The 25,907-nt window shown below is 44.0% G+C and overlaps 1 protein-coding gene across 3 annotated transcripts in view; it reads left to right on the top strand.

The window, feature by feature from the left end:
• Positions 1–25,907, top strand: part of LOC111960686 (kin of IRRE-like protein 3) — a 220,819-nt gene that overhangs the window by 175,349 nt on the left and 19,563 nt on the right. For all 3 annotated transcript variants that reach the window (XM_023982828.2, XM_023982827.2, XM_023982826.2), the window contains exons 5-9: positions 1,044–1,194; positions 11,207–11,312; positions 23,903–24,051; positions 24,219–24,346; positions 24,955–25,081. In XM_023982828.2, coding sequence (XP_023838596.1) covers positions 1,044–1,194; positions 11,207–11,312; positions 23,903–24,051; positions 24,219–24,346; positions 24,955–25,081 — 661 coding nt within the window. The remainder of the gene's footprint in view (positions 1–1,043; positions 1,195–11,206; positions 11,313–23,902; positions 24,052–24,218; positions 24,347–24,954; positions 25,082–25,907) is intronic.

The raw sequence follows: 25,907 nt of genomic DNA, 5'->3' as shown, positions 1-25,907 counted from the left end.
GTAAATAAAGTACATCCTCAAAGGAAGTTCTCATCAGAGCTCCTCATAGTGCTGCTGTAAATAAAGGGTTTCATCACAACCTGTTCGTGAATCGTGAATAAACTGTGGAGAAATTGCAGAGGAGCATTTTGTTTTGCGGTTATAGTGGGACACACACACACACACACACACACACACACACACCCCACACACACACACACACACACACACACACACACACACACACACACACACACACACACACACACACACACAAAGCATCAAAGGAGTTTATATAATGAAGAGCAACATGTCCTAACTTGGCCTTGCCTGATATGTCCTCTATAGCTGGACCTCTATAAGTGAAAATAAAACAGATTTCTTTGCTTATATCATAGTGTGGAACCGGCAGAGACAAGAAAATAATATGATATTGGAAGAGATTCTACTGTGAATCCCAGTAGTTTATTTGTAAAGCTAACCCAGGGGTCGTGGTAATGGACAGTATCTTTGTATAGAGCACCAATAGAGTATTATTTGAAGCAGTATCAGTCTTGACTTTGTGGTTGGCCACACAGTGCCCCTGGCATGGCCAATTTGTTCTGGTGGGTGAGCGTGCACTGTGGCATGGTGGTTACAGGGCTCCCACAGTCCTCCCTGAGCACCAGTCAAGGCAGAATTGTACCGGGCGGCCTCCAGATGGCTCTCACAATGCGAGTAGGGCTGCAGCTCAGAGGATGAGCAGTGAAAAGAAGATTGATTTCCTTTGTGGTGTATGACAAGCCATGCACCAGAGCACAACTCTCCAGTCACACAAAAGAGGGTCAGAAACAGATTCCTTTTCTCAGATCAATCAGCCTTGGAGCAAGACTACAGGCTTGAGCATGCCAGGGGTTTATTTGTCTGTGTTGTCCACAGGGGCATCCAGGGCATTCAGGTAAATTGCTGCATTTGCGTTCCAGGCCTTGAGTTTAGATTTATGATGTTATTCAGAATGTTCCACTCTCTCCACTACCACGTCATCGGTGAACTTTAAACTCTTTCCTTTTCTCTTTTCCTCTCAGACACTGCTTCGTGATGGAAGGAGGGAGAGTACGGTTAGCACCCTCTACCTGTCTGCATCCAACATCGAGACAGGCCAGCAGATCATCTGCCGAGCATCTAACAAGGCTGTGCCCAATGGCAAAGAGACCAGCGTCAACATCGACATCCAGCGTGAGTTTCCCCTCCTCTAAAGGCCTATAACCTGGTCCCTGACAAAACGTTAGTGTGCCCTAGGGTATTTCCCACCACAATATCAGCCCCTGACTCGATGGATAATATGTTTCTCTATGTTTACCATTTCTACTTGAAAGAGGAGGTATTTTGAGCACAAAGAGGTAATTTTGACAGTTGCAGTTATACACATCTAGATTCCTTTGAATAAGCTCTGATGCATATGCATAATTGGTTTTGGGTTTGTATTTCTTGTGTGGGTTGGTAAGAGATCACCTTGTTGTTTCCAGTGATGAAATATCACTAGACCCGTCTGTCTTAAGTGAAAGGGATTTTTTCTTGCTCCAACAATCTTTCCGCGGCATTATGCACATATCCCTGGCTCTTTTATTTCCTCTTCTATGCTATAAATCTTTATGACGAGAGCATGCACAATTCCTCTCCAAAATAGGAAAAGTAAGCCCAGCGTGTAAAACCCATTGAGCTTCAATTGTCAGAGAATCTTTTTCGATCAAGAACTTGTCACAGTAGGAGTTTGATTCTGAACAAAGGGATTTCGCATCAGCCCCCTTCAACACCATTAAGTACAACTAATAAAGCAGAAAATGCTATTTAGAGGTCCATTACAAGTGACGGCTGCATTCTTTTCATTATGTACGCCACGAGAGGCGCATTCCGTCTCAATGCCAGCATGCAGGCGAATGGAGGCGCCGGTGTACAAATGATTAACAGTTGTTGGTGTTTGCATCCCTCACAGTTTGTTCTAATGTTTTTGTCATGCAAAGTGAGAGGAAGTGTGGTGTGATTGTGTGAAACGGAGAGTAGTGAGGAGCTATGTTACGATGGCTCTTCCCTCCACGCTCCAAACTGGGTTCCTGTGGTTGTGACACAAGGCTTAACAAAGGGAAGGAGTAGTTGCTAACAAATAATCCCGGAAAACGATCTTTGCAACTTGCAAAACTGGGGCTTCAACTACAGCTTTTCACAGGGTGAAGAACAAATGAGTGTGAGCAAGAGGAAATTGACTAGCATCATGTTGCGTCCCACTCACCTTCTGCCACTCTCCACCTCCACCTCCACTCTTGGCATGTGGACAGGTAGCGAGACTGGTGTTCCTCACCTCTGTCTCCGGTGCTCACGCTGAGATCCACACTAATTAAGCCGCACAAGAAATAAAAGGCACTTTAATTTATGTTTGAGTCATTGGTGCTGGGTAGCAATTGAATAACTTCCGATGCTGACTCATTTGATTATGGGGTTCATGCCTCGGCGACTGGATATGAAACCCTCAAAATACACTGTTGAAAATATCATTCAGAGGAAAATGAGAGCGATGAATACAAAGCTTGTGTGCAATGAAATACATATTAGGAGGTGGATGGTGAAAGTTTAAACACTTGCTAGAGCTTATAGAATTACATTCCAATGAGCATTTATAGACAGCCTAAAGACCACTTGAGTGTGAATACAGACAAATCATTTTCTAGTAGAGGAAGTGTGCAAAGAGAGGTATCCGTCTGGTTTCTTACTGCTACAAGAGAAAACGGGTGTTGAATGAATAAATGATGGAGCGATTGGCTAGGTAGAGAGAGGTAGACATGCACTCTCTTTCCCCCGAAACCTCGCATTGACAGAGTAGTCACCACAGAGGTCCTGTTCACCTCTCTACAGGGGTGCAGTGTGTAGGACAGGGGGCAGTAAATATTGATGAGAGACAGCTGTCTGCTCACAGAACAGGGAGGTACCTGGGGGAGTGAAATAGTGGAGAAAGAACTTAAATAAATACATTTCCAGACCTTTCACACCGAAATAGACACACACAGAAATGTAATACTAAGTCAAGACATTTTGCAGGAGGATGCAAATTCAACTTTTTTAGGGGGGGGGGGGGGGGGGSGTACCACCAGATCACCCAGTACCACCAGATCAAGCTAAGAGAATACATGACCATGTTCCCTTCAAATCTTGAGGGTTGCTTTAAACCCTCCTCAAAGAAAATATTCCATTGGGCCACACACAACATTCAGGCCTGAATGGCTAACTTAATAGTACAGTTGCTGTGTTACTGAAACAAACTCAAGATGAAAAGCCTGGAATAACATACATTACAGCCATTTGTGTAGTCCGTGTCAAGTACTAAGAAAAAAATCTATGCGTGTTGCCTTTGTATGTTGTATCTCATATGTTATGACTGGTGAACAAGTGTTCCCAGGCCCCTCCAACAAAGGCTGGCAGGATCGATGCCAGTTCCAGGTGAATGAAGGCTATTAGTCCTGCCTAGGCTTTCATTTAGGCTAGATACAGTACATAGAGTCTTTGAGGTGCTGGTGAAGCAACTACACATCCACACACCATGTCCTATTTTAGTTAGTGTGCTCCCCCTGCATGGAATTCTCTCTGGAAAGCTGAGTATTTATCAAATCAAATCAAATTGTATTGGTCACATACACATGGTTAGCAGATGTTACTGCACGTGTAGTGAAATGCTTGTGCTTCTAGTTCTGACAGTGCAGCAATATCTAACATGTAGTCTAACAATTCCACAACAACTACCTAATACACATAAATCTAATTTAGGATGTGCTTTTGATTTATTTATCTATTTCAATGGAGGCCAGTTACAATGGGAGAGGAGAAGAGAGGATTGTGGTGGAGAGGGTTGATAGTGATCTTCTGTCACAAATACAGAGTAATATTTTACGGTCATGAGAGGGCATGTGTGTGTGTGTGTTTCAGAGACGGGAAAGAAACAGAGAGTAAAAGAAAGAGAGAGAGAGAAAGATTATCTTCAGTACCACAGTAGCCTAAGTACTGACAAGAGAGGAAATGTTTCTCTATGTTTAAATGCTATTGAGAAAGAGAGAAAATGTGTCTCTATGTTTAAATGCTATTAAGAACGAGAGAAAATGTTTCTCTATGTTTAAATGCTATTGAGAAAGAGAGAAAATGTTTCTCTATGTTTAAATGCTATTGAGAAAGAGAGGAAGGATGTGTGTGAGCACTTGTGTGCATGTGTCTCTACGTATTAATTTTAGTGATTGTCTCCGATCCCTTCATTTAAATTTGACTAATTGGTTCTATGTGATAATGTCAGTGTCACGTTCTGACCTTAGTTTCTTTTTTATGTCTTTGTGTTAGTTTGGTCAGGGCGTGAGTTGGGGTGGGCAGTCTATGTTCTTTTTTCTAGGTTGTTTGTTTTCTACAGTGGGGAGAACAAGTATTTGATACACTGCCGATTTTGCAGGTTTTCCTACTTACAAAGCATGTAGAGGTCTGTAATTTTTATCATAGGTACACTTCAACTGTGAGAGACGGAATCTAAAACAAAAATCCAGAAAATCACATTGTATGATTTTTAAGGAAATTATTTGCATTTTATTGCATGACATAAGTATTTGATCACCTACCAACCAGTAAGAATCTCCGGCTCTCACAGACCCCTGTTAGTTTTTTCTTTAAGAAGCCCTCCTGTTCTCACTCATTACCTGTATTAACTGCACCTGTTTGAACTCTTACATGTTGAAAGACACCTGTCCACACACTCAATCAAACAGACTCCAACCTCTCCACAATGGCCAAGACCAGAGGCTGTGTAAGGACATCAGGGATAAAATTGTAGACCTGCACAAGGCTGGATGGGCTACAGGACAATAGGCAAGCAGCTTGGTGAGAAGGCAACAACTGTTGGCCGCAATTATATTAGAAAATGGAAGAAGTTTGAAGTTGACGGTCAATCACCCTCGGTCTGGGGCTCCATGCAAGGATCTCACCTCGTGGCGGATCATGATCATGAGGAAGGTGAGGGATCAGCCCAGAACTACACGGCAGGACCTGGTCAATGACCTGAAGAGAGCTGGGACCACAGTCTCAAAGAAAACCATTAGTAACACACTACGCCGTCATGGATTAAAATCCTGCAGCGCACGCAAGGTCCCCCTGCTCAAGCCAGCGCATGTCCAGGCCGTCTGAAGTTTGCCAATGACCATCTGGATGATCCAGAGGAGGAATGGGAGAAGGTCATGTGGTCTGATGAGACAAAATAGAGCTTTTTGGTCTAAACTCCACTCGCCATGTTTGGAGGAAGAAGAAGGATGAGTACAACTCTAAGAACACCATCCCAACGTGAGCATGGAGGTGGAAACATCATTCTTTGGGGATGCTTTTCTGCAAAGGGGACAGGACGACTGCACCGTATTGAGGGAGGATGGATGGGGCCATGTATCGCGAGATCTGACCAACAACCTCCTTCCCTCAGTAAGAGCATTGAAGATGGGTCGTGGCTGGGTCTTCCAGCATGACAACGACCCGAAACACACAGCCAGGGCAACTAAGGAGTGGCTCCGTAAGAAGCATCTCAAGGTCTTGGAGTGGCCTAGCCAGTCTCCAGACCTGAACCCAATAGAATATCTTTGGAGGGAGCTGAAAGTCCGTATTGCCCAGCGACAGCCCCGAAACCTGAAGGATCTGGAGAAGGTCTGTATGGAGGAGTGTGCCAAAATCCCTGCTGCAGTGTGTGCAAACCTGGTCAAGAACTACAGGAAACGTATGATCTCTGTAATTGCAAACAAAGGTTTCTGTACCAAATATTAAGTTCTGCTTTTCTGATGTATCAAATACTTATGTCATGCAATAAAATGCAAATTAATTACTTAAAAATCATACAATGTGATTTTCTGGATTTTTGTTTTAGATTCCGTCTCTCACAGTTGAAGTGTACCTATGATAAAAATTACAGACCTCTACATGCTTTGTAAGTAGGAAAACCTGCAAAATCGGCAGTGTATCAAATACTTGTTCTCCCCACTGTATGTGTTTTGCCTGGTGTGGTTCCCAATCAGAGGCAGCTGTTTATCATTGTCTCTGATTGGGAGCCATATTTAGGTAGCCTGTTTTCCATTGTGTGTTGTGGGTGGTTGTTTCCTGTTTCAGTGTTTGCACCATACGGGACTGTTTCGGTTGTTTGTTCGTGTTTTGTTATTTTTGTTCTGTGTTCATTTTGATTTATTAAATATCTATTATGGACACTTACCACGCTGCACATTGGTCCGATCCTTGCTACTCCTCAGACGAAGAGGAAATTCGTTACAGTCAGCTACAACAAAAGTAATAAATGTTTTCGTAGATTTAACTCTGTGGATAACTTTTATTTTGGCCACCTTTCCCTTTTAAAGCCTTAACTCTCTGTCTGATTTTGAGTAATCTAAACATTACCCCAAAACTTTACTGCACAGCGTAAGCCTGTGTCAAATCCAATACATTTTTGGGCACTATTTCCCTTTATCATCACTTTAATGTGCTGGTGAATTACATTGGCCTCAGCATTTTCAGCTCAACACAAGTTCATACAGAGTTATCTGACCTGGAGGTTAAGCATATTAGTATCTAAACATGCACATCGGCAGGAGGCAGGGTGAGTTCAGGACCATGGACAGAGTGCAGACTTTAGTTATGCGAGTGAGTACATTAGCTCACTGTAATTATTTGATAGCAGAGTTAGCCCTTGGTTCTCTCTTAACTACATCATGACTTTGGGCATTCTTTATATTGTGCTCTGTAGACTTTTTATTGGGTAGGGCAAAGCCTGAAAATCACATCCTCCAACTCTGAACCAAAGACACCATATAGCAAGCCTCATGATAATATCTTCAGCCTGGCTGGCTATGTGTTTATCTGTCTGTTGTGCTGCGTCCACCATGTGTGAACGGCATCCCCCACACAAGGGGTGGGGTGAGGGTTAAGTCTAATCCATTTGCATTGCAAATAAGTCGAGCAGCGGCAAGGTAATGCCATTTGAGACTAATTAATAGAAAACATGCAGAAGTGTGGTGGGGTAGGATTTGTGTTTGTTACCTAGCTCCACTTCATGCTCTCTTTGCCTAATCGAGCACATAATGACAAATTGATCTCGAAAAAAGAGAGGGAAACATGGGTTGGAATTATTTTTGGCCGCTAGTTCGAGTATGATAGAGGTGTAATGATTTTATCATAAGGATTACAATTGGGAGCAGTGGCTCAATCTGGATTCATTGTATTGTTACTTTCATGTAAGGTTTTGAATGGAAATCAGTAGCATCTGTACCATCACTCAACTAAGCTATGCCCACCAGCCTCAACTGTTTTCTCTTCAAACTTTTGAAAGTAAACCATGTGTCGAATCTACTGTTGAACCTTCCAGGTATACTTGAAAATGTAAAAAGCCCAAACATATGGCCTACAGTCGGAATGGCAAAACATATGCCTGCATTGTGTGAGTGGGTAAATAAATGCATGGTGTTGGCTTTGTGTGTTAGTCAAGCCGTGAACCTGCAGTTGTGTGCCCCCCTCCAGTAATACACTGGGCCAACCAGCAGGCAGCATCAATATCCGTATTGCTAGGGATATGCCACTGCCCTAGTTGTGAATAAACAGACTCCCCATCCTTCAGAACCAGCCGTTGCTCCTGGAGGCTTATCCTCATGGAGGAACAGCTGTGTACCCAAAGAGAGTTGAAATTGAGCTTTAAGAAAGGGAAGAAAGCAATTCACGTTGGCACCATCTCTGGGAAATCTAGAGAAGTTGGCTGATTGTTCAAAAACGCCATCTGCTCCTCTCTTTGAACTTCCGATCAAAAGCTGTCAGCAAACTACACTGTCTTCCTCTTTTTTTAGCCATGCTGTTGTTGTCACCACCACTGCCATCATCACCAGCGCTGCCATTCCCAGCTCCCCTCCCACCATCTCCATTTCACTCTCACGATGAATCTGACTTAGCGGCCCTGCATTTTGATGGGCCTGTCACGTGAAGCCTCAAATGAGCTCACTTCCACTCATGCATTTATACATCAAAGTGACAAACAGACTTCTTTATTAAGTGGCTGTGTCTGTCTGCATGAGGGTCAGGGGGCGGCAAATTGGCATCCAGAGATCCCATCCCAGAGTCCCTCTCATCGGGCGTTTTGGCGGCCGTCAATCCCTTCCCCCTGTTCTCCAAGGACAGAGCTATCCAAGCAGAAGAGCCAAGTCGCTCGTCTTATTCACTTACAAAAGACATAATGGCATTATGCCTCAACGTCTCATAAGCGAGAGACACTCGGGTGCTTCTCTCATTCAGGGAGGGTCACAGGATGATTGACTTGAAAGAACTCCCAATCAGTAATAAAATAGACAGCATTGGGCCAAGATGCCCTCAGACCTCACTAGCAGCTGAACATTTTTTGTTTGGTATTACAGAGTCCAAGCATGCTATAAGGATAATGTTGGCATGGTAGTAGGCCCATGGAAAAGCTCCCACCACAAAGCAAAAGTAGCAAGGTAGACTGCCACCACCTCTACATCTGCCATTCTGCCTCTCTGCAGTTCCCTCTGCCTGCCTCTTTGTCCACCCAATTAGCTGGTCTTCCAGGATCCAGCATGTTGTTCCTACCTTCATTGGCCTGCAGGAGACCTGGCACGGGTGTGTGGGTTGTTGTGTGTTTGTAAGGGGGCATAGTGTCCCAAAAAGTCAAGGGAGCAGATGAGGGGTAAGCATGGCACCTGGACCACCCTCCCTCTGGGGTGCGGTGGCAGCTGAGCTTGCCTAGAGCAGCTGCACAGTGTATTTCCCCTCCATGCCCCCACACACACACACACACACACACACACACACACACACACACACACACACACACACACACACAACACACACACACCATACACAACACAACACACACACACACAAGGGATGTATGCACACTTGGCGCGCATGAACACACACAAACACACACACACACACAGAAACACACACACACACACACATCATCACACATGCATCCAGGTCCCCATCCAGGTCCTGTGTGGCTCAGTTGGTAGAGCATGACGCTTGCAATGTCAGGGTCGTGGGTTTGATTCCAATGGGGGACCAGTAAGGAAAATGTAGGCTAAGAGTGTCTACTAAATGACTGAAATGTAATCTTCTTCTTACAACACTGGGTGGATTGGGCTGAGCAACAGCAACCGAAGTGTTCCCTCTGCTAGTGGCTGTGCCCACAGCCCACGACCCTGTAACTGCTGAATCCAAACAACTGGGCCCCTGGATGTTACGTTAGTGTAATAGCACATGGAGACAGGACACCATCCAAATAGATGTTTGCTGCACCTGCACCAAACTCACTCTAACCCCTGGGATCTCCTTATTTCTCTCCATGATAAATCAGCTGCCATTTATGCTACTTTGCTGATGTGCCTAAGGCTCTCCAAATTACATAACGACAGATGTGTAATTATTCTACTTTCTCAAAGTTTAATGCTAGGGAGGTCTAAGGTCTGGAGAGTCTTTGGACCTTTCCAGTTTGAAATAATGATGTTGTAGCATCTTGCTACACATATATATCATTCCTCATTCATGTATTCGTCTGTAGGCTGTAGGGTCAAGCCAAACCTATCATTGGAAACAACATCCTGCCGTGGCAACTGCAATCATCATTTTGCAGATAAAAAAAAATTATAAAGTAGTCAAAAGTTGACTTTATGTATCGTGAATAATGGTGAGTGAGAAAGTTACACAAGGTCAAAGATCAGGTTAGCATGCTTTGGGGGTGTGTTCTTTGACCCTCTAACTTTCTCACTCATCATTATTCACAATTCATTCAGGATTATCTGTAGTCATGGTAGCATCCACATTAATGTAGAAGTGTTTAGAAACATATTCTATTCTTATTTACAATAAATCTGTCTCCAAAATGACACAATACCTTATATAACATTCATTTTCTATTGGGCACAACGTATGCTACAGTATGAACATGGGACCAAATACTAAACTCTTTAGGGGTGTCAATAAATTTGACCTCTACCTTTTTGAGAAAAAAAAATCTCTTTCTCTGAGCAATTCTATGTATAAAATAATATAATTTCCCAATTTCATTGGCAAACAATAGAGCTCCGTATTTTAATTCTTTATTTTATACAGTCATTATTGCTCATCTTCATCAAGGGTGTCAATCATTTTTTAACCCACTGTATGCATGTATGATTAGTCATATAATTTATGGATATGCACTCAGAGAACGCTTCCCTCTAGCTTCCATGCCAACCTCTTTCCCAGCAGAGTTAGATTTCATCAAGCAAAGTTGAATCAAGGACTTGATTGAATTAAAAGCAATCTACATAAGCTAGATATGGACACGGCCACACGGCTTGGACAGTTGCCACAGTAGACGTTAAAAGGCAGTAGTCCATTTGGAATGAAGCAGCGGACGTAGAGAATTGCAGGAGAGGCCATGCTCGTTGCTGCCGTGTTCCATTAGTGATATCAGACAACCTTTGAGTCGCCCCATGATGTTCAGAGATGGGGCTTATACTGAAAGACCATTGTTTTTTTATCACTCAGACTGCCAGTGTTTGATGAGGCTTTTTGTCCCTCCAAACCCTTTACATACTTTACTGGCTATACCAATGGCCCTTTCATCAATGCTGGACTTCATTGAAAAATAGCTTGCCTTATTTGAAATGTTTAATCTGAACATAAAGGAGGACCAAAGTGGAGGATTAACCATTTGCCTTCAGAGATGAAAAGCGATTAAAACGTATCTTCAAAAAGAATGCTATACCTTTGTCATTTAGATACATGTAATTGCTGTTTATTGGATTAACATAATCTATGTGTTTGCTATTTTAAGAGCAGTTTTAATTGTGTCTCAGTGTTTATTCATTTTTGTAATTATAATGGAGTGCTTAGCAGGCAAATGACTGTTTCTATTAATCCTTATTTTCAAATCGCCAATTACTGAAAAACTCATTATCAAGAGTTGCACTATTTGCTTTGATTTCCTGTGTTTTTCTGCTCTTTAATGTCTAATGAAGAAGAAAAAAAGTATAGGTAGTGTATTTTAATACCTGTGAAAATATATCACAACACAAGTTACTGTAGGGGAAATATGCTGGTCTATGTTAAATTAAAATGGCAAGCAAGTTTCTGCAACCGGCCTAGATTACTGTAAGGCTGTTACGGGGGTCTTTTCTAATTGGTTGTCTGTCTCTGGTGTGTGTCCATTCAGATTTACCACTTGTCAATCTGTCAGTGGAGCCTCAGCCCATTCTGGAAGGAAACCTGGTCAAGTTCCACTGCTCAGCCAAGGCTAACCCACCCGTCACACTGTACAGGTGAGATGACCTACAGTTGAAGTTGGAAGTTTACATACACCTTAGCCAAATACATTTAAACTCAGTTTTTCACAATTCATGACATTTATTCCAAGTAAAAATTCCCTGTCTTAGGTCAGTTAGGATCATCACTTTATTTTAAGAATGTGAAATGTCAGTGTCACGCCCTGACATTAGAAATCCTTTTTTATGTCTCTATTTTGGTTTGGTCAGGGCATGAGTTGGGGTGGGCATTCTATGTTTTGTGTTTCTATGATTTTCTATTTCTATGTTTTGGCCGGGTATGGTTCTCAATCAGGGACAGCTGTCTATCGTTGTCTCTGATTGAGAACCATACTTAGGTAGGTCTTTTTTCCACCTGTGTTTGTGGGAAGTTAACTTTGTTTAGGGCACATAGCCTTTGAGCTTCACGGTTTGTTTTGGTATTGTTTATTGTTTTGTTGGCGACATCTACTATTAAAAGTATGTACGCTCACCGCGCTACACCTTGGTCCTCTTTTTCCAACGGCCGTGACAGAACTTCCCACCAACAAAGGACCAAGCAGCGTGGCCAGGAGAGGCAGCCCCAAACATTTTTTTGGGGGGGGTACACGCGACGGTCGGTGGAGCCGAGGATGGAACCAGAGCCAGTCAGGGTGAACTTGGAGGGGAGCGAAGGTAGTGAAGCAGAGACAGTGAAGGAGTTGATGGGGAAATTGGAGGAGAGAGCTATGAGAGAGCTGCTGTGTTGGTGCATGAGGCACGACATTCGCCCTACGGAGCGTGTCCTCGGTTTGATGTCACCTGAGTCAGCTCTCCATACTCGTCCTGAGGTGCGTGCTAGCCGTCTGGTGAAGACTGTGCCAGCCCCACACACTAAGCCTCCTGTGCGCCTCCCCAGCCCTGCACGTCTTGTGCCAGCTTGGCGCTCCAGACCTCCAGTGCGCCTCCACAGCCCGGTGAGTCCTGCGCTGGCTCTACGCACGGTTTCCCCAGTTCACCAGGAGAACCCAGTGCGGCCTGTTCCAGCTCCCCGCACGTGCCGGGCTAAAGTGGGCATGCAGCCAAGAGGAGCTGTCACGATCGTCGTAATGTGAAAGAGAAGAGGACCAAGGCGCAACGTGAAGTGAATACATAATCTATTTATTTAAGCGACGTACTGAAGAACACTTAACCAAAACTACAAAACAACAAACCGACGACCGTGAAGCTATACAAAACAAATAAGTGCAGACACTGGCAACTTACACATAGACAATCACCCACAACCTACCTAATGACTATGGCTGCCTAAATATGGCTCCCAATCAGAGACAACGATAGACAGCTGTCTCTAATTGAGAACCAATCTAGGCAACCATAGACTTACATAAACACCTACAATGAACACAACCCCATGAACTCTACAAACACCCCCTAGACAATACAAACACCCTAGACGAGACAAAAACACACAAACATCCCCCATGTCACACCCTGACCTAACTAAAATAATAAAGAAAACAAAGATAACTAAGGCCAGGGCGTGACAGGAGCGGTGCAAGTGCTAAGCACCAGAGCTCCAGTGCTCCCCTACAGCCCGGTTCGACCTGTGCCTGCGCTCTGGAGGTGCCGGGCTAGAGTGGGCATTCAGCCTGGAGGAGTGGTGCCAAGGCTACGCACCAGATCTCCAGTGCTCCCCCACAGCCCGGTTCATCCTGTGCCTCCTCCAAGGACCAGGCCTCCAGTAAGTCTCCCCAGCCTGGTTCATCCTGTGCCTCCTCCACGGACCAGGCCTCCAGCAGGTCTCCCCAGGCTGGTGAGTCCGGTGCCTGCTCCACGGGCCAGTCCGGAGTCTCCAGCGACGGTCCCCAGTCCGGAGCCTCCAGCGACGGTCCCCAGTCCGGAGCCTCCAGCGACGGTCTCCAGTCCGGAGCCTCCAGCGACGGCCTCCAGTCCGGAGCCCGCAACGAGGGTTCCCAGTTCGGGGCCCGCAACGAGGGTGCCCAGTCCGCAACGAGGGTGTCCAGTCCGGGGCCCGCAACGAGGGTGCCCAGTCCGGGGCTCGCAACGAGGGTGCCCAGTCCGGGGCCCGCAACGAGGGTCCCCAGTCCGGGGTCGGCGGCGAGAGTCCCCGCATAAGAGGTGCCACCAAAGTGGGGTGAGCCTGCGGTGGAGCGGGGTCTGCGTCCCGCACCTGAGCCGGCGCCGCGGATAGATGCCCACCCAGACCCTCCACCGCAGGTTTAGGTTTTGCGGCCGGAGTCCGCACCTTTGGGGGGGGGGGGGGGGGTACTGTCACGCCCTGATCTTAGAGATCCTTTTTTATGTCTCTATTTTGGTTTGGTCAGGGCGTGAGTTGGGGTTGAGCATTCTATGTTTTGTGTTTCTATGATTTTCTATTTCTATGTTTTGGCCTTTGGCCGGGTATGGTTCTCAATCAAACCGTAGTCTGGCTTTTTTATGGCGGTTTTGGAGCAGTGGCTTCTTCCTTGCTGAGCGGCCTATGTCGATATAGGACTTGTTAAACTGTGGATATAGATACTTTTGTACCTGTTTCCTCCAGCATCTTCACAAGGTCCTTTGCTGTTGTTCTGGGATTGATTTGCACTTTTCGCACCAAAGTACGTTCATCTCAAGTAGACAGAAAGCGTCTCCTTCCTGAGCGGTATGACGGCTGCGTGGTCCCATGGTGTTTATACTTGCCTACTATTGTTTGTACAGATGAACGTGGTACCTTCAGGTGTACGGAAATTGCTCCCAAGGTTGATTCAGAAGCTTCTAAAGCCAAGACATCGTTTTCTGGAATTTTGAAAGCTGTCAAGGCACAGTCAATTTAGTGTATGTAAACTTCTGACCCACTGGAATTGTGATACAGTGAGTTATAAGTGTAATAATCTGTCTGTAAACAATTGTTGGAAAATTACTTGTGTCATGCGCAAAGTAGATGTCCTAACCGACTTGCCAAAACTATAGTTTGTTAACAAGACATTTGTGGAGTGGTTGTAAAACAAGTTTTAATGACTCCAACCTAAGTGTATGTAAACTTCCGACTTCAACTCTACTTATACTGTACATGCACAACTATTATCTGTCTGTCTGTCTCCACCCTCTCTCATGAGTGTCTATATCAGATTATTTTCACTCTGAACTTGGTTCCTTGAGAAGACTTTGAACATGCTGTCTGGAAATGTTACTCTAAACTCCATTAGTAGTCTCTAAATGAGAAATGTATCATAGCAAATTATTTGTGGGCCAGACATCCTGCATTATGCAATGACCCGTAATGAGAAAGAAAAACACTGAAACAAGCTTCATATGATATACAAAGGTCCTCTCTGATAGATGTTGCTAATAGCAACACCTCAGTGTTGATGGTATTAACCACTGTCAGAGAATTCTTATGATGCCATGACACTATTAAACCTCTCGTCCATTTGGAACATATTCACAGAGAGCTATACCGAGGAAAATGTAATGACAAATGTCTGTTGAAATGACTTCCCAGTCATGTACTTAGAGGCTAATGAATGCATTGACTTGCATGGCTTTTGTTTTGAGGTAATGTTGTCTATATACCCTGAAAATAGATACACTACGGTGAGTGGGAGAACAGCTGGTATTGTGTTGTAGCTGATGAGGTTGTCAAGGTTACAAGGTCTCATGTTAAAAGGGCGACATGTGAGTCAAAGTACTGAAGGTGTGCTAGTGGACATTTGTGTGGAAGGAGTGGGTTGATCTTCTGAACCTACGCTGAACCCATGTCTTATTCTTTTTCGCAATCCTTTTTGGATTCTGCCTGTCAACTGCAAGCACACATTGAGAGACTTGATTTGGAGCACTGAGTTTTTCAATTCTCACAAGAAACATGAAATAGAAGTTATTTACTCTCATGAAATCTCACTTAGTCCTTGAAGAGGTGTAATGCCAAGGTGATTTGTCAAGACATGCTTTTCTGTGTGGGTTTTAAAACCAAGGGAAGAATAAGTGGAACAAAATCAATAGCGAAGGGAATTACCTGGCCAACACTGAGTCTGAAGCTGTATTGGGAAATGAAATGGATCTACAACACACTCACAGGTGGCAAAACAGAGACATTCATTTGATGGATTCTGGCCTTTAAAAAAACAGATATCAAAGCAAACAAGACTTGTGTTTGACTGTACAGCTATACACAAAGGCAGGTCTTCTGCTACCATCACTGTGGAAATCAGTCTCTATTGTAGTGGGACCCAGATCAATGTTCCGCTGACATGTCTACATTGAGATTACTTTTCCTTTGGCATGGGAAACCATGGGAGAATGGATTGAAAGAAGGAGAGGGGTAGAACTTCAGGCTGAAATAGGCACTCTCTAGAAGGGTTTCACTAGTGTTAGGATCCAATACCACTTTGAGTTGAGTCATTTGCATCTGAACACACACTTCACTTCTGTTCACAGGACTGTGAAATATATAACCTTTTTCTAATATGCAACAGTGCAGATTCATTTCTGATTCATTTTAGCACATGTTCTCATAAAGAACAATAGGTTATTTTATCTCTACTCTACCTCAGTCCACATGGGGGAGTGTTGGACTGTTTCGGTCTCCCAGGGAGAGCTCTCCACTGGGGAGTTGACTGAGGAGAACCCCCCTTGTCCCCCAGAGAGAGTTACAGCAGTGCAGAGCAGGGAGCTAGCGGTGTGGTGTGGCCGTTAGTCAGCTCTAATACACCCTGTCTCTGGAGATCAGATATGGAACAAGGACAGGGCAGGCCTTAGAGTGATGGCCTCTCTGCCAATCTCCCCAGCCCGCCACTCTGCCATCCCATTCTCCACTTCAATAAGCACTTTCACACAGACAGAGCCAAGGTAGCAGAGGAGGAGTCAATGACATGGTGATTTCTATTCTCTATGATCTGCTGTGATTGGCCGGTCTAGGAATCTTGCTTACAAAAGCGAATGGAATGCACTATCCCTGAGACAGATATCTCTCAGGCAGAGCCAGAACTCTAACTCCTGGGGGGAGAACATGTGTCTCAGGGATAGTGCTGAGTAGAGTATAGGGAGTGACTAACGTAGCAGGCATAGAAAGACGCCTGAGCGGAGTTCCCATTTATATTTTTCAGGGAAATGGAAGTTAGGTTTAAAATACTGTATCTCTGAAAACCGGATGTTAATGTTTTCTGGCGACTCTGCATATTCTAGATATGGAGGGAAGTACTGTTGGAAGTAAGTTTGTGTTTTGATCTGAGTGTGTTGGTGTGAAAAGAGGAATCGTAAAACAATAGAGCTGTTATGGAATCTTCATTACCTAATGGAAGCAGGAGGGGCAACCACAATACATCATATTCAACGCCATGGTGATAAATATACAAAGCTTTTTTTTCACTACTCAAAGCAGAGGAGCTCCAGAGAGGGACATGACAGAAGAGGAGTTTCAGGTCCCTCGTCTGCGCATTCTACCACGCGACAACAAACACATCCCTCTCCACACCCAGCAAACACCATCACCAATTCTCTCCCCAGTTTAACAATTATGATGTTGTTGCTAGTTTCTAGATTTTTTTGTCAGTTCTATCATCTACCTTTTCCTCGTCTGTGTCTCTGAGGTGGCTAATGAAGAAGTTTTACATCAGGGCATTTTCCGTCACGTTGTCTGTGGGCACCGCCACTGTTTGTTTTCCCCTGTGACTGGCTTTGTGCCACCCAGTGCATCCAGTCGACGAGGAGGACAGCGAGAGAGAAAAAAACAACAAAGCAACAGGCAAAGCAAATTAAATCCATCTTGTCTGCACTACTGGCATAAACACTTTGGGTGTACACAATATCTTGACTGGTGCCATGCCACTAATGCCAGTAATGTTTTAAAAATATATATACAGTACCAGTCAAAAGATTGGATACACCAACTCATTCAAGAGTTTTTCTATATTTTTACTTTTTTCTACATTTTAGAATAATAGTGAAGACATTAAAACTATGAAATAACACATATGGAATCATGTAGTAAACAAAAAAGTGTTAAACAAATCAAAATATATTTTATAATCTTCAAAGTAGCCACCCTTTGCCTTGATGACAGCTTTGCACACTCTTGGCATTCTCTCAACCAGCTTCACCTGGAATGCTTTTCCAACAGTCTTGAATGAGTTTCCAAATATGCTGAGCACTTGTTGGCTGCTTCTCCTTCACTCTGCAGTCCAACTCATACCAAACCATCTCAATTGGGTTGAGGTCAGGTGATTGTGGAGGCCAGGTCATCTGATGCAGCACTCCATCACCATTATTCTTGGTCAAAAAGTCTTAAAAAAGCCTGGAGGTGTGTTGGGTCATTGTCCTGTTGAAAAACAAATGATATTCCCACTAAGCGCAAACCAGATGGGATGGTGTATCGCTGCAGAATGCTGTTGTAGCCATGCTGGTTAAGTGTGCCTTGAATTCAAAATAAATCATAGACAGTGTCACCAGCAAAGCAAACACACACCATCACACCTCCTCCTCCATGCTTCACGGTGGGAACCACACACGCGGAGATCATCCGTTCACCTACTCAGCATCTCACAAAGACACGGCCGTTGGAACCATAAATCGCAAATTTGGACTCATCAGACCAAAGGACAGATTTTCATCAGTCTAATATCCATTGCTCGTGTTTCTTGGCCCAAGCAAGTCTCTTCTTCTTATTGGTGTCCTTTAGTATTGGTTTCTTTGTAGCAATTTGACCATGAAGGCCTGATTCATGCAGTCTCCTCTGAACAGTTGATGTTGAGAAGTGTCTGTTACTTGAACCCTGTGAAGCATTTATTTGGGCTGCAATTTCTGAGTCTGGAAACTCTAATGAACTTATCCTCTGCAGCAGAGGTAACTCTAGGTCTACCTTTCCTGTAGCGGTCCTCATGAGAGACAGTTTCATCATAGTGCTTGATGGTTTTTGTGACTGCACTTGAAAAAACTTCCAAAGTCCCTGAAATTTTCCGGATTAACTGACCTTCATGTCATAAAGTAATGGTGGACTGTTGTTTCTCTTTTCTTATTTGAGCTGTTCTTGCCATAATATGGATTTGGTCTTTTACCAAATAGTGCAATCTTCTGTATACCACCCCTACCTTGTCACAACACAACTGATTAGCTCAAACGCATGAAGAAGGATTGAAATTCCACAAATTAACTTTTAAAGAGACACACCTGTTAATTGAAATGCATTCCAGGTGACTATCTAATGAAGCTGGTTGATAGAATGCCAAGAGTGTGCCAAGCTGTCATCAAGGCAAAGGGTGGCTACTTTGAAGAATCTCAAATATAAAATATATTAAGATATTTTAACACTTTTTTGCTTACTGCATGATTCCATATGTGTTATTTCATAGTTTTGATGTCTTCACTATTATTCTACAATGTAGAAAATAGTCAAAATAAAGAAAAACCCTTGAATGAGTAGGCGTGTCCAAACTTTTGACTGGTACTGTATATATATTTTTTTACCTTCATTTAACTAGGCAAGTCAGTTAAGAACACATTCTTATTTACAATGACAGCCTACCAAAAGGCAAAAAGCCTCCTGCAGGGACAGGGGCTGGGATAAAAAATTAAAATACAGGACAAAACACACATCACGACAAGAGACACCACAACACTACATAAAGAGAGACCTAAAACAACAACATAGCATGGCAGCAACACATGACAACACAGCATGGTAGCAACACAACATAACAACAACATGGTAGCAATACAACATGGCATCAGCACAACATGGCGGCAGCAGCACAATACATGGTATAACATTATTGGGCACCGACGTAAGGACACAGGGCAAAAAGGTACAGACAACAATACATCACGCGAGGCAGCCGCAACAGTGATGTTCTACCATGCTGTGATTTCATTGCCAGACAAACAGACGTCCTGGTTTTATTTGAATTGCAAAGCACCAAACTGACAGTCACATCATTTATGCTCATGTCCCCTACCTCATGGCAGACAGTATATTGAAATGTCATTCACAATGTTTTGAAACTATAGACAATGTTTTTGTTCTCCCTTCTAATATTGGGCCTTTTGTCATATTATGTCAAACAAAGAGACATTTCTGTCTAATTTCATTTACACATTTCATTCAAGAAACACCAGGGTGCCATTTGATCAAAGCATCGTTATGAAAGTCTCTACTTTCCATTGAAATAAGTATTTTGATATATTCAACATTATGAAATTTCAAATGAGCAACATAATCTGTGCCGTGGTGTACTTAACCATGCCGATAATAATAATAATTGATTTGACATGTTAATGACATAGATAACTGTTTGATTTGATTTAATTGACTATTGCTATCCCCTTAATCATATCAGTGAGAGAGAACAGGTGGTTCTCTCCCTGATACACACTGATTTCAATGTTATTGCCACACACACACACACACACACACACACACACACACACACACACACCACACACACACACACACACACACACACAACCACACACACACAAACACTCTGAGGCATACACCTGACTTGCACCTCATTGTGTGACCTAAATCCCTGAATAGGTCCTGGTGGTAAGTGAGCTGTTGAGTAAGTTCTCGCTGGCCACTCTGCCTCCCAGAGGAGATACAGGTATCTGATGGATGCAGAGCTGGCTATGTTTAGACTCTCTTGGATGGGGACCAGCACACCAGCCGATCTCTCACACTCCCTGCAGACACTAGCATTCTGTCTCTGCTCTCTCTGCACTGTGGACCCCACAGCCCTGGCAGCCTCACACTCCCTGCAGGCACTAGCATTCTGTCTCTGCTCTCTCTGAGATGTGGACCTCCCAGCCTGGCAGCCTCACACTCCCTGCAGGCACTAGCATTCTGTCTCTGCTCTCTCTGCACTGTGGACCTCCCAGCCCTGGCAGCCTCACACTCCCTGCAGTACTAGCATTCTGTCTCTGCTCTCTCTGCACTGTGGACTCCCAGCCCTGGCAGCCTCACATCCCTGCAGGCACTAGCATTCTGTCTCTGCTCTCTCTGCACTGTGGACCTCCCAGCCCTGCAGCCTCACACTCCCTGCAGGTACTAGCATTCTGTCTCTGCTCTCTCTGAGATGGACCTCCCAGGCCTGGCAGCCTCACACTCCCTGCAGACACTAGCATTCTGTCTCTGCTCTCTCTGCACTGTTGAGACCCCACAGCCCTGGCAGCCTCACACTCCCTGCAGGTACTAGCATTCTGTCTCTGCTCTCTCTGCACTGTGGACCTCCCAGCCCTTGCAGCCTTACAATGCAATTGGGAGAGACCTGCTGGACAAACTTCTGTGCTTCACTCACTGTAACTCCTCCAGTACTATAGCGACCATACACTCTGTCACAGCCTGTGGAGAGTCATTCATCATCCGACACTAAGATTCAGAGGGCATTGATGATCGCTGCCATCATCAGCGCATTTATTGACATTGTCTAGTGAATTCTTGTCTAGTATTCATAGACAGTGTGGTGTGAGATTTAGAAACAATCATCATCATTATTATAGTCATTATCATTATCTTTTATTATATATTTTGTGTACAGAATTGTTTTCTTGAGGGACAATACCTACAGAACGCTGTGTGTAGCTCACTGCAACGGTAATAATACCTTTTCCCAAATCCAGCACATTCTCCTCCTGGATCAATTACGTAAGGAAGAGACAGATGAGCCAAGCATACCCATCTGCCCTAAAAAAAATATTTTTGGAAACACAGGTGTCCCTGTGCATATTAAGCTGACAGTGCTCTCAGCGACTTCATTTTTCACACAGTGAAAAACTAGCTCCTACAGTGTGGAAACATAGTCTCCTCGGCAGCACAATGTGCAGCAGAGATAATCAACTGGAGCCAATTAGAAAGGTGCTTCACTTCACTTGCTGAATGAATGAGGTCTATTCTCATTTAAATTATACTACTCCTATCAAGCATAGACCAAGGCTTCACTCGTGGATGACAAATGAGTCCCTTATCCCTGGAATACTGCAAGTTCCCGATCCCTGGAATACTGCACAGTGCACCCTGTGCTCTTGGGTGAGAAAATAAATCCATGTTTTGTGACAGCTAGAAGTTCAAAGGTTATCTTCACCCATATCAGCATGCAAACACATCTCTGTCTGGGTAAGGTGAGAGGTTTAGGAGAATATAGAGTTGTATGTCCCAAAATACCTTGTAAATGTTCCAGAGAAGAAGCCCCATACATCCACTCATGCTTTGGCTCGCTTTAATAAATGGTCCCTGTCTCCCACAGCAACAGGGAGCCATCCAGTATGGCGTGCTGAGCAAGACAGAAGCGATGACATAAGAAAAGTATTAACCCAGCAGTTGAGAGAAAACATCCCTCTGACAGATGCCTCCAACACAAACGGATGTTCTTCGCCCAATCCTGTGTCAATTGATTAACGTCGGGTGCCTTTATGTGCATACAGTATGTGTCAGCTGACATCGTCAGGGGGGACTCTACCGTACAGTACGTTTCAGCCTGCATCGTCAGGGGGGACTCTACCGTACAGTACGTTTCAGCCTGCATTGTCAGGGGGGACTAACATACAGTTCGGGTCAGCCGGCATCATCAGTGGGTACTCTACTGTCGTGTCTTTGCCATCATTAAACTGAAGACTTATTTTTATCAAATAAATTCTCTGTAATTATTATTACGGGATTAAACTAACTTAATCATGTCAATGTAATTAACTAGAAGGTTGGGGCACCAAGGAAAATATTCAGATTACAAAGTTATAATTTTCCTAATACAACTTTCAGATATTTTAATATCTGATCAATTAGTCTTCTAATTAATGAATTATTCTTTACCTCAAATTAGTCTCATTCCAAACATCGTAAGTTGTTGGCTATCTGCACAAACCCAGTCTTCACTATGAATCATCCATACATCAATTGTCTTAAATCATTTATTTACTAACTAAATAATCACAGAAATGCATAAACAAACAAACAGTAGATATAGTTACAAGGAAATTATAGTGGAGTTTCCCTAATGGGATAAACCGGTATGCGGCTTGGTGGACAAAAGGAAAGTGGGGGTCGACTGAGATAAAAGACACTACAAAGTTGATAATTATAACAATTGAAATGCTAATCCTTTGCACATGAACGCTCACTCATTCGGGAATATTTGCAATCAATATATATATTTACGCTCAGTGTGTCATCGTGATCTCTGTTGGAAAGTCTGTTTGTATTGGAGAGTTTGTCCACCCTCTCTCTCTCTGCCGTGGTTAGAATGGATAGTTCAGAGTAACATTCAGCAATGTTGTTATAGAATAGATGTTTCAGCGGTTGTCGTTCTTCGCGTTCAATGGTACCGAATTCCTAGTTGCAGACTAGTAATTAGTATCAAAGATTTGTTCTTATTCTGTCGGTATCGATAGTCTCAGAGTTTAACCATGTGGTATGGTTAAGAGATTCAGCAATCTACTCAAACCTTAACTCCCTCTGTGATGAGGTACTAGTCTGAAACCTTAGCTCTCTCGTGGTTATCGAGGTAAGCTGGTCTGAAGATAAATTCCCAAGGTGAGGGTTATATTCGGAAGAGCAGAAAGGGGCTGTCCTATGACACCAGATCAATGTCTGTGCTCATGGGGCGGGCTAATAATTTAGTTCAACTCCAAAGGGAATTGGAGTTTCCTTCATTAAACAGTTTAAAATCACATTACATAATTTCACAAATAGTTTCATCTTTACTCATTCATTTTATACAACAATTAGATGCAAGCCTCACAACTGAGACTCTTGTATTAACATGGTTATGGTAATGTGGCTGTATTGTCTCTCACGAGTTTCACAAAATTGTACAAAACGGACCAGTTCGTAGCTGGCTACGTCAGGGGGGACTCTACCATACAGTATGTGTCAGCCGGCATCGTCAGGGGGGACTCTACCATACAGTACGTGTCAGCTGGCATCATCAGGGGTACTCTACCATACATTACGTGTCAGCTGGCATTGTCAGGGGGGACTCTACCATACAGTACGTGTCAGCTGGCATCGTCAGGGGGGACTCTACCATACAGTACCGGTCAGCTGGCATCGTCAGGGGGGACTCTACCATACAGTACGTGTCAGCTTGCATCGTCAGGAGGGACTCTACCTATTTGTCATTTTGTGATTAGTTTGTCTAAGCCACTCTGCGCTCTGTTCTGCTCCGCTCGTCGTAATGAAGAACGTGGTGTCTGCTCCCCCAGTCACTGAGACGCTTGTGACATCACAGTATGAATGGCTGCCACAAAAATATGCTGAAGCCAGCAGACAACCTGCACAGGAATGATTTATTCGGAGAACAATGTGACATTGACAGGGAGAGAGAGAAACGGTCTTAATGTTTTATCCCACCCTCTTCTCCCCTCATCCTCCCATCCTTCAGACAAATGCCATCCTCCCTCACTGATGACCAGAACTGAAACATAATAAATCAGAAGCAACCCATTCTTCATAATGGTCTTTCCACTGCAGGTATTCTGTGCCCTCAGCAGAGTATTTCCTGACCACCATTATCTAGGCGACCATAGGTCAATGTTAAGGTCAAAGCAAGTTGCAAATAACAGTTTCTTATCAGATCACCCCTCTCATGCAAGGTCTCCTCTCTCTCGCTCTCTCTCTCTCTGTGTATTTCCCTTTACTACAGGTGGGCCAAAGGAGGCAACGTGATCAAGGAGGTCTCTGGGGACACTTATGAGGTCATTGTGGACCACTCCTTCTTCACTGAGCCTGTCTCCTGTGAGGTCACCAACCCTCTGGGCAGCACCAACATCAGCCGCAACGTCGACGTCTACTGTGAGTGCTACTAATGTGTTGCTCTTTCTGTGGTGATGTCCAGCCAACGTTATGCATCCTATTTAGATTATAGACATTCTGTATCTGACCGTAAATAGAGTATTCTGTTGTGCTGCTGGTGGTGTATTGATTAGATGCTGACTGGGTGGCTCTCTGTGTTCTGGCAGTTGGTCCACGCATGGCTGCAGAGCCCCAGTCCTTACAGGTGGATCTGGGGTCTGATGCTGTGTTTAACTGTGCCTGGACGGGAAACCCCTCCCTCACAATCGTCTGGATGAAGAGGGGCTCTGGAGTGGTATGTATTCCCATATGCAATGTCTTTCACCATTTATTGTATATGTTTTGACTAGGTGCAATACACTATAGATTGGAACAATCAGGTTAGCCAATGCTTTCAATGTCATTTACTTTATAGTGATATATTTTCCACAACCACCCTCATATCATGCTGGCCACAGCAGTAACTTCATTAATTATTCTATTTGAAAACCTAAAATATCTAACACTATAGGTAATTCAGGATTCATGTGACCAAGCAGTGCCCTTTGAGCTTAAATCAGTTTTTTTCAAAGTCTCATTAATCAAAAAATCCAGAGGCAGCTAGCGGTTCGGGCTCGTTAGTGCCCCTGATCCCTGAATCCTGGCTGGAGATGTGTTGAGGTGAGCATAGGAGCATGCAATTGATCTGCCAGCTAGGCTCATTCCTCAACTCCGTATACGTCAACCATCAGAGCCTGGAGATCAAAACCGCCCCTCTCTCATATGAGCCTGGTCCCAAATTGGATTTTAATAATAGAAGAGAGTTTTAAGTCGTTAAGAGGAGCACGGGCTGCTATGTGCTGCCTCAAATGTGAAGGTGACCTCTTGCTGCTAATTCAGTGACCCTTAACCTCTGTGTGTCAGGTACTAAGCAATGAGAACATCCTGACACTCAAGGCTGTGAGGCAGGAAGATGCTGGGAAATATGTGTGCCGTGCCGTGGTCCCGCGAGTCGGCGCCGGGGAGAAGGAGGTTTCTCTCACCGTCAACGGTAAGTGTCACGCAGGTCAGGAATGTTTTGGGAGGTTTGGGGGTCACATCTGCTAAGAATAAAGTAATTTGTCACTGGTTTACACACGAAAACACATCTTCACCCCAAGGACTCTCCAACAATACAGTGAAAGGAGAAAGTTTGCTTTTGGGCCTCAGTCTGTCCAGGTCTTTAAGCTCTGAATAAATATTTGTGGTGAGGCCATCTCTCAATGTATATACAATAGAAGAAGGGTTGAAATTCAACTCTGCAGACATCTCTGCTACAGTGTAGTAGACTACAGCAGAGAGATTCACAGCGTTATTGAAACTGCAAGCGTAGTAACAGATGCGATAAAATTCATTTCCTTACACTTTATTTTCCATTATGTTTCATCAGTCCTTATTAAAAAAGACACAGGGATGGATGGATAAATATAGCTAGCACATCCAGGATGTAGCCATATGTTCCTTAAGACAGGAAATGTGCTTTAATGCAGATTAGATTCTGAAGGAGTTGAGGAGAGGGAGGTTGGCGTTTTCAGGCAGTGACTGACTAATGAATGTCGGGGAATGGAATGGTGGGAGACCCGGCAACTCTCAGACAAATGACTTCATTAACACCGCTTGGTATTCACAGAGCGCGCATTAGCGTTGCAGCAGCCTTCAGTGGCAGAATTGACACGTTCTTTAAAGGACTTTTTCTCACCACATCCGTTTGCATGGGGTGATAGATAGAAGAAAGGATGTTGAGATGAATGTTTAGCTGAGGTATTGTCCTCAACAATATATTGGATATCTTGAACGCAAATGTACAATGTCTGTCGTTAGTGCTAGATTAGATTGGG

This window comes from Salvelinus sp. IW2-2015, linkage group LG4p (genome assembly GCF_002910315.2).
Source record: "Salvelinus sp. IW2-2015 linkage group LG4p, ASM291031v2, whole genome shotgun sequence".
NCBI classification, from domain to species: Eukaryota; Metazoa; Chordata; class Actinopteri; order Salmoniformes; family Salmonidae; genus Salvelinus; species Salvelinus sp. IW2-2015.
This window is presented reverse-complemented; position numbering and strand designations above follow the sequence as displayed.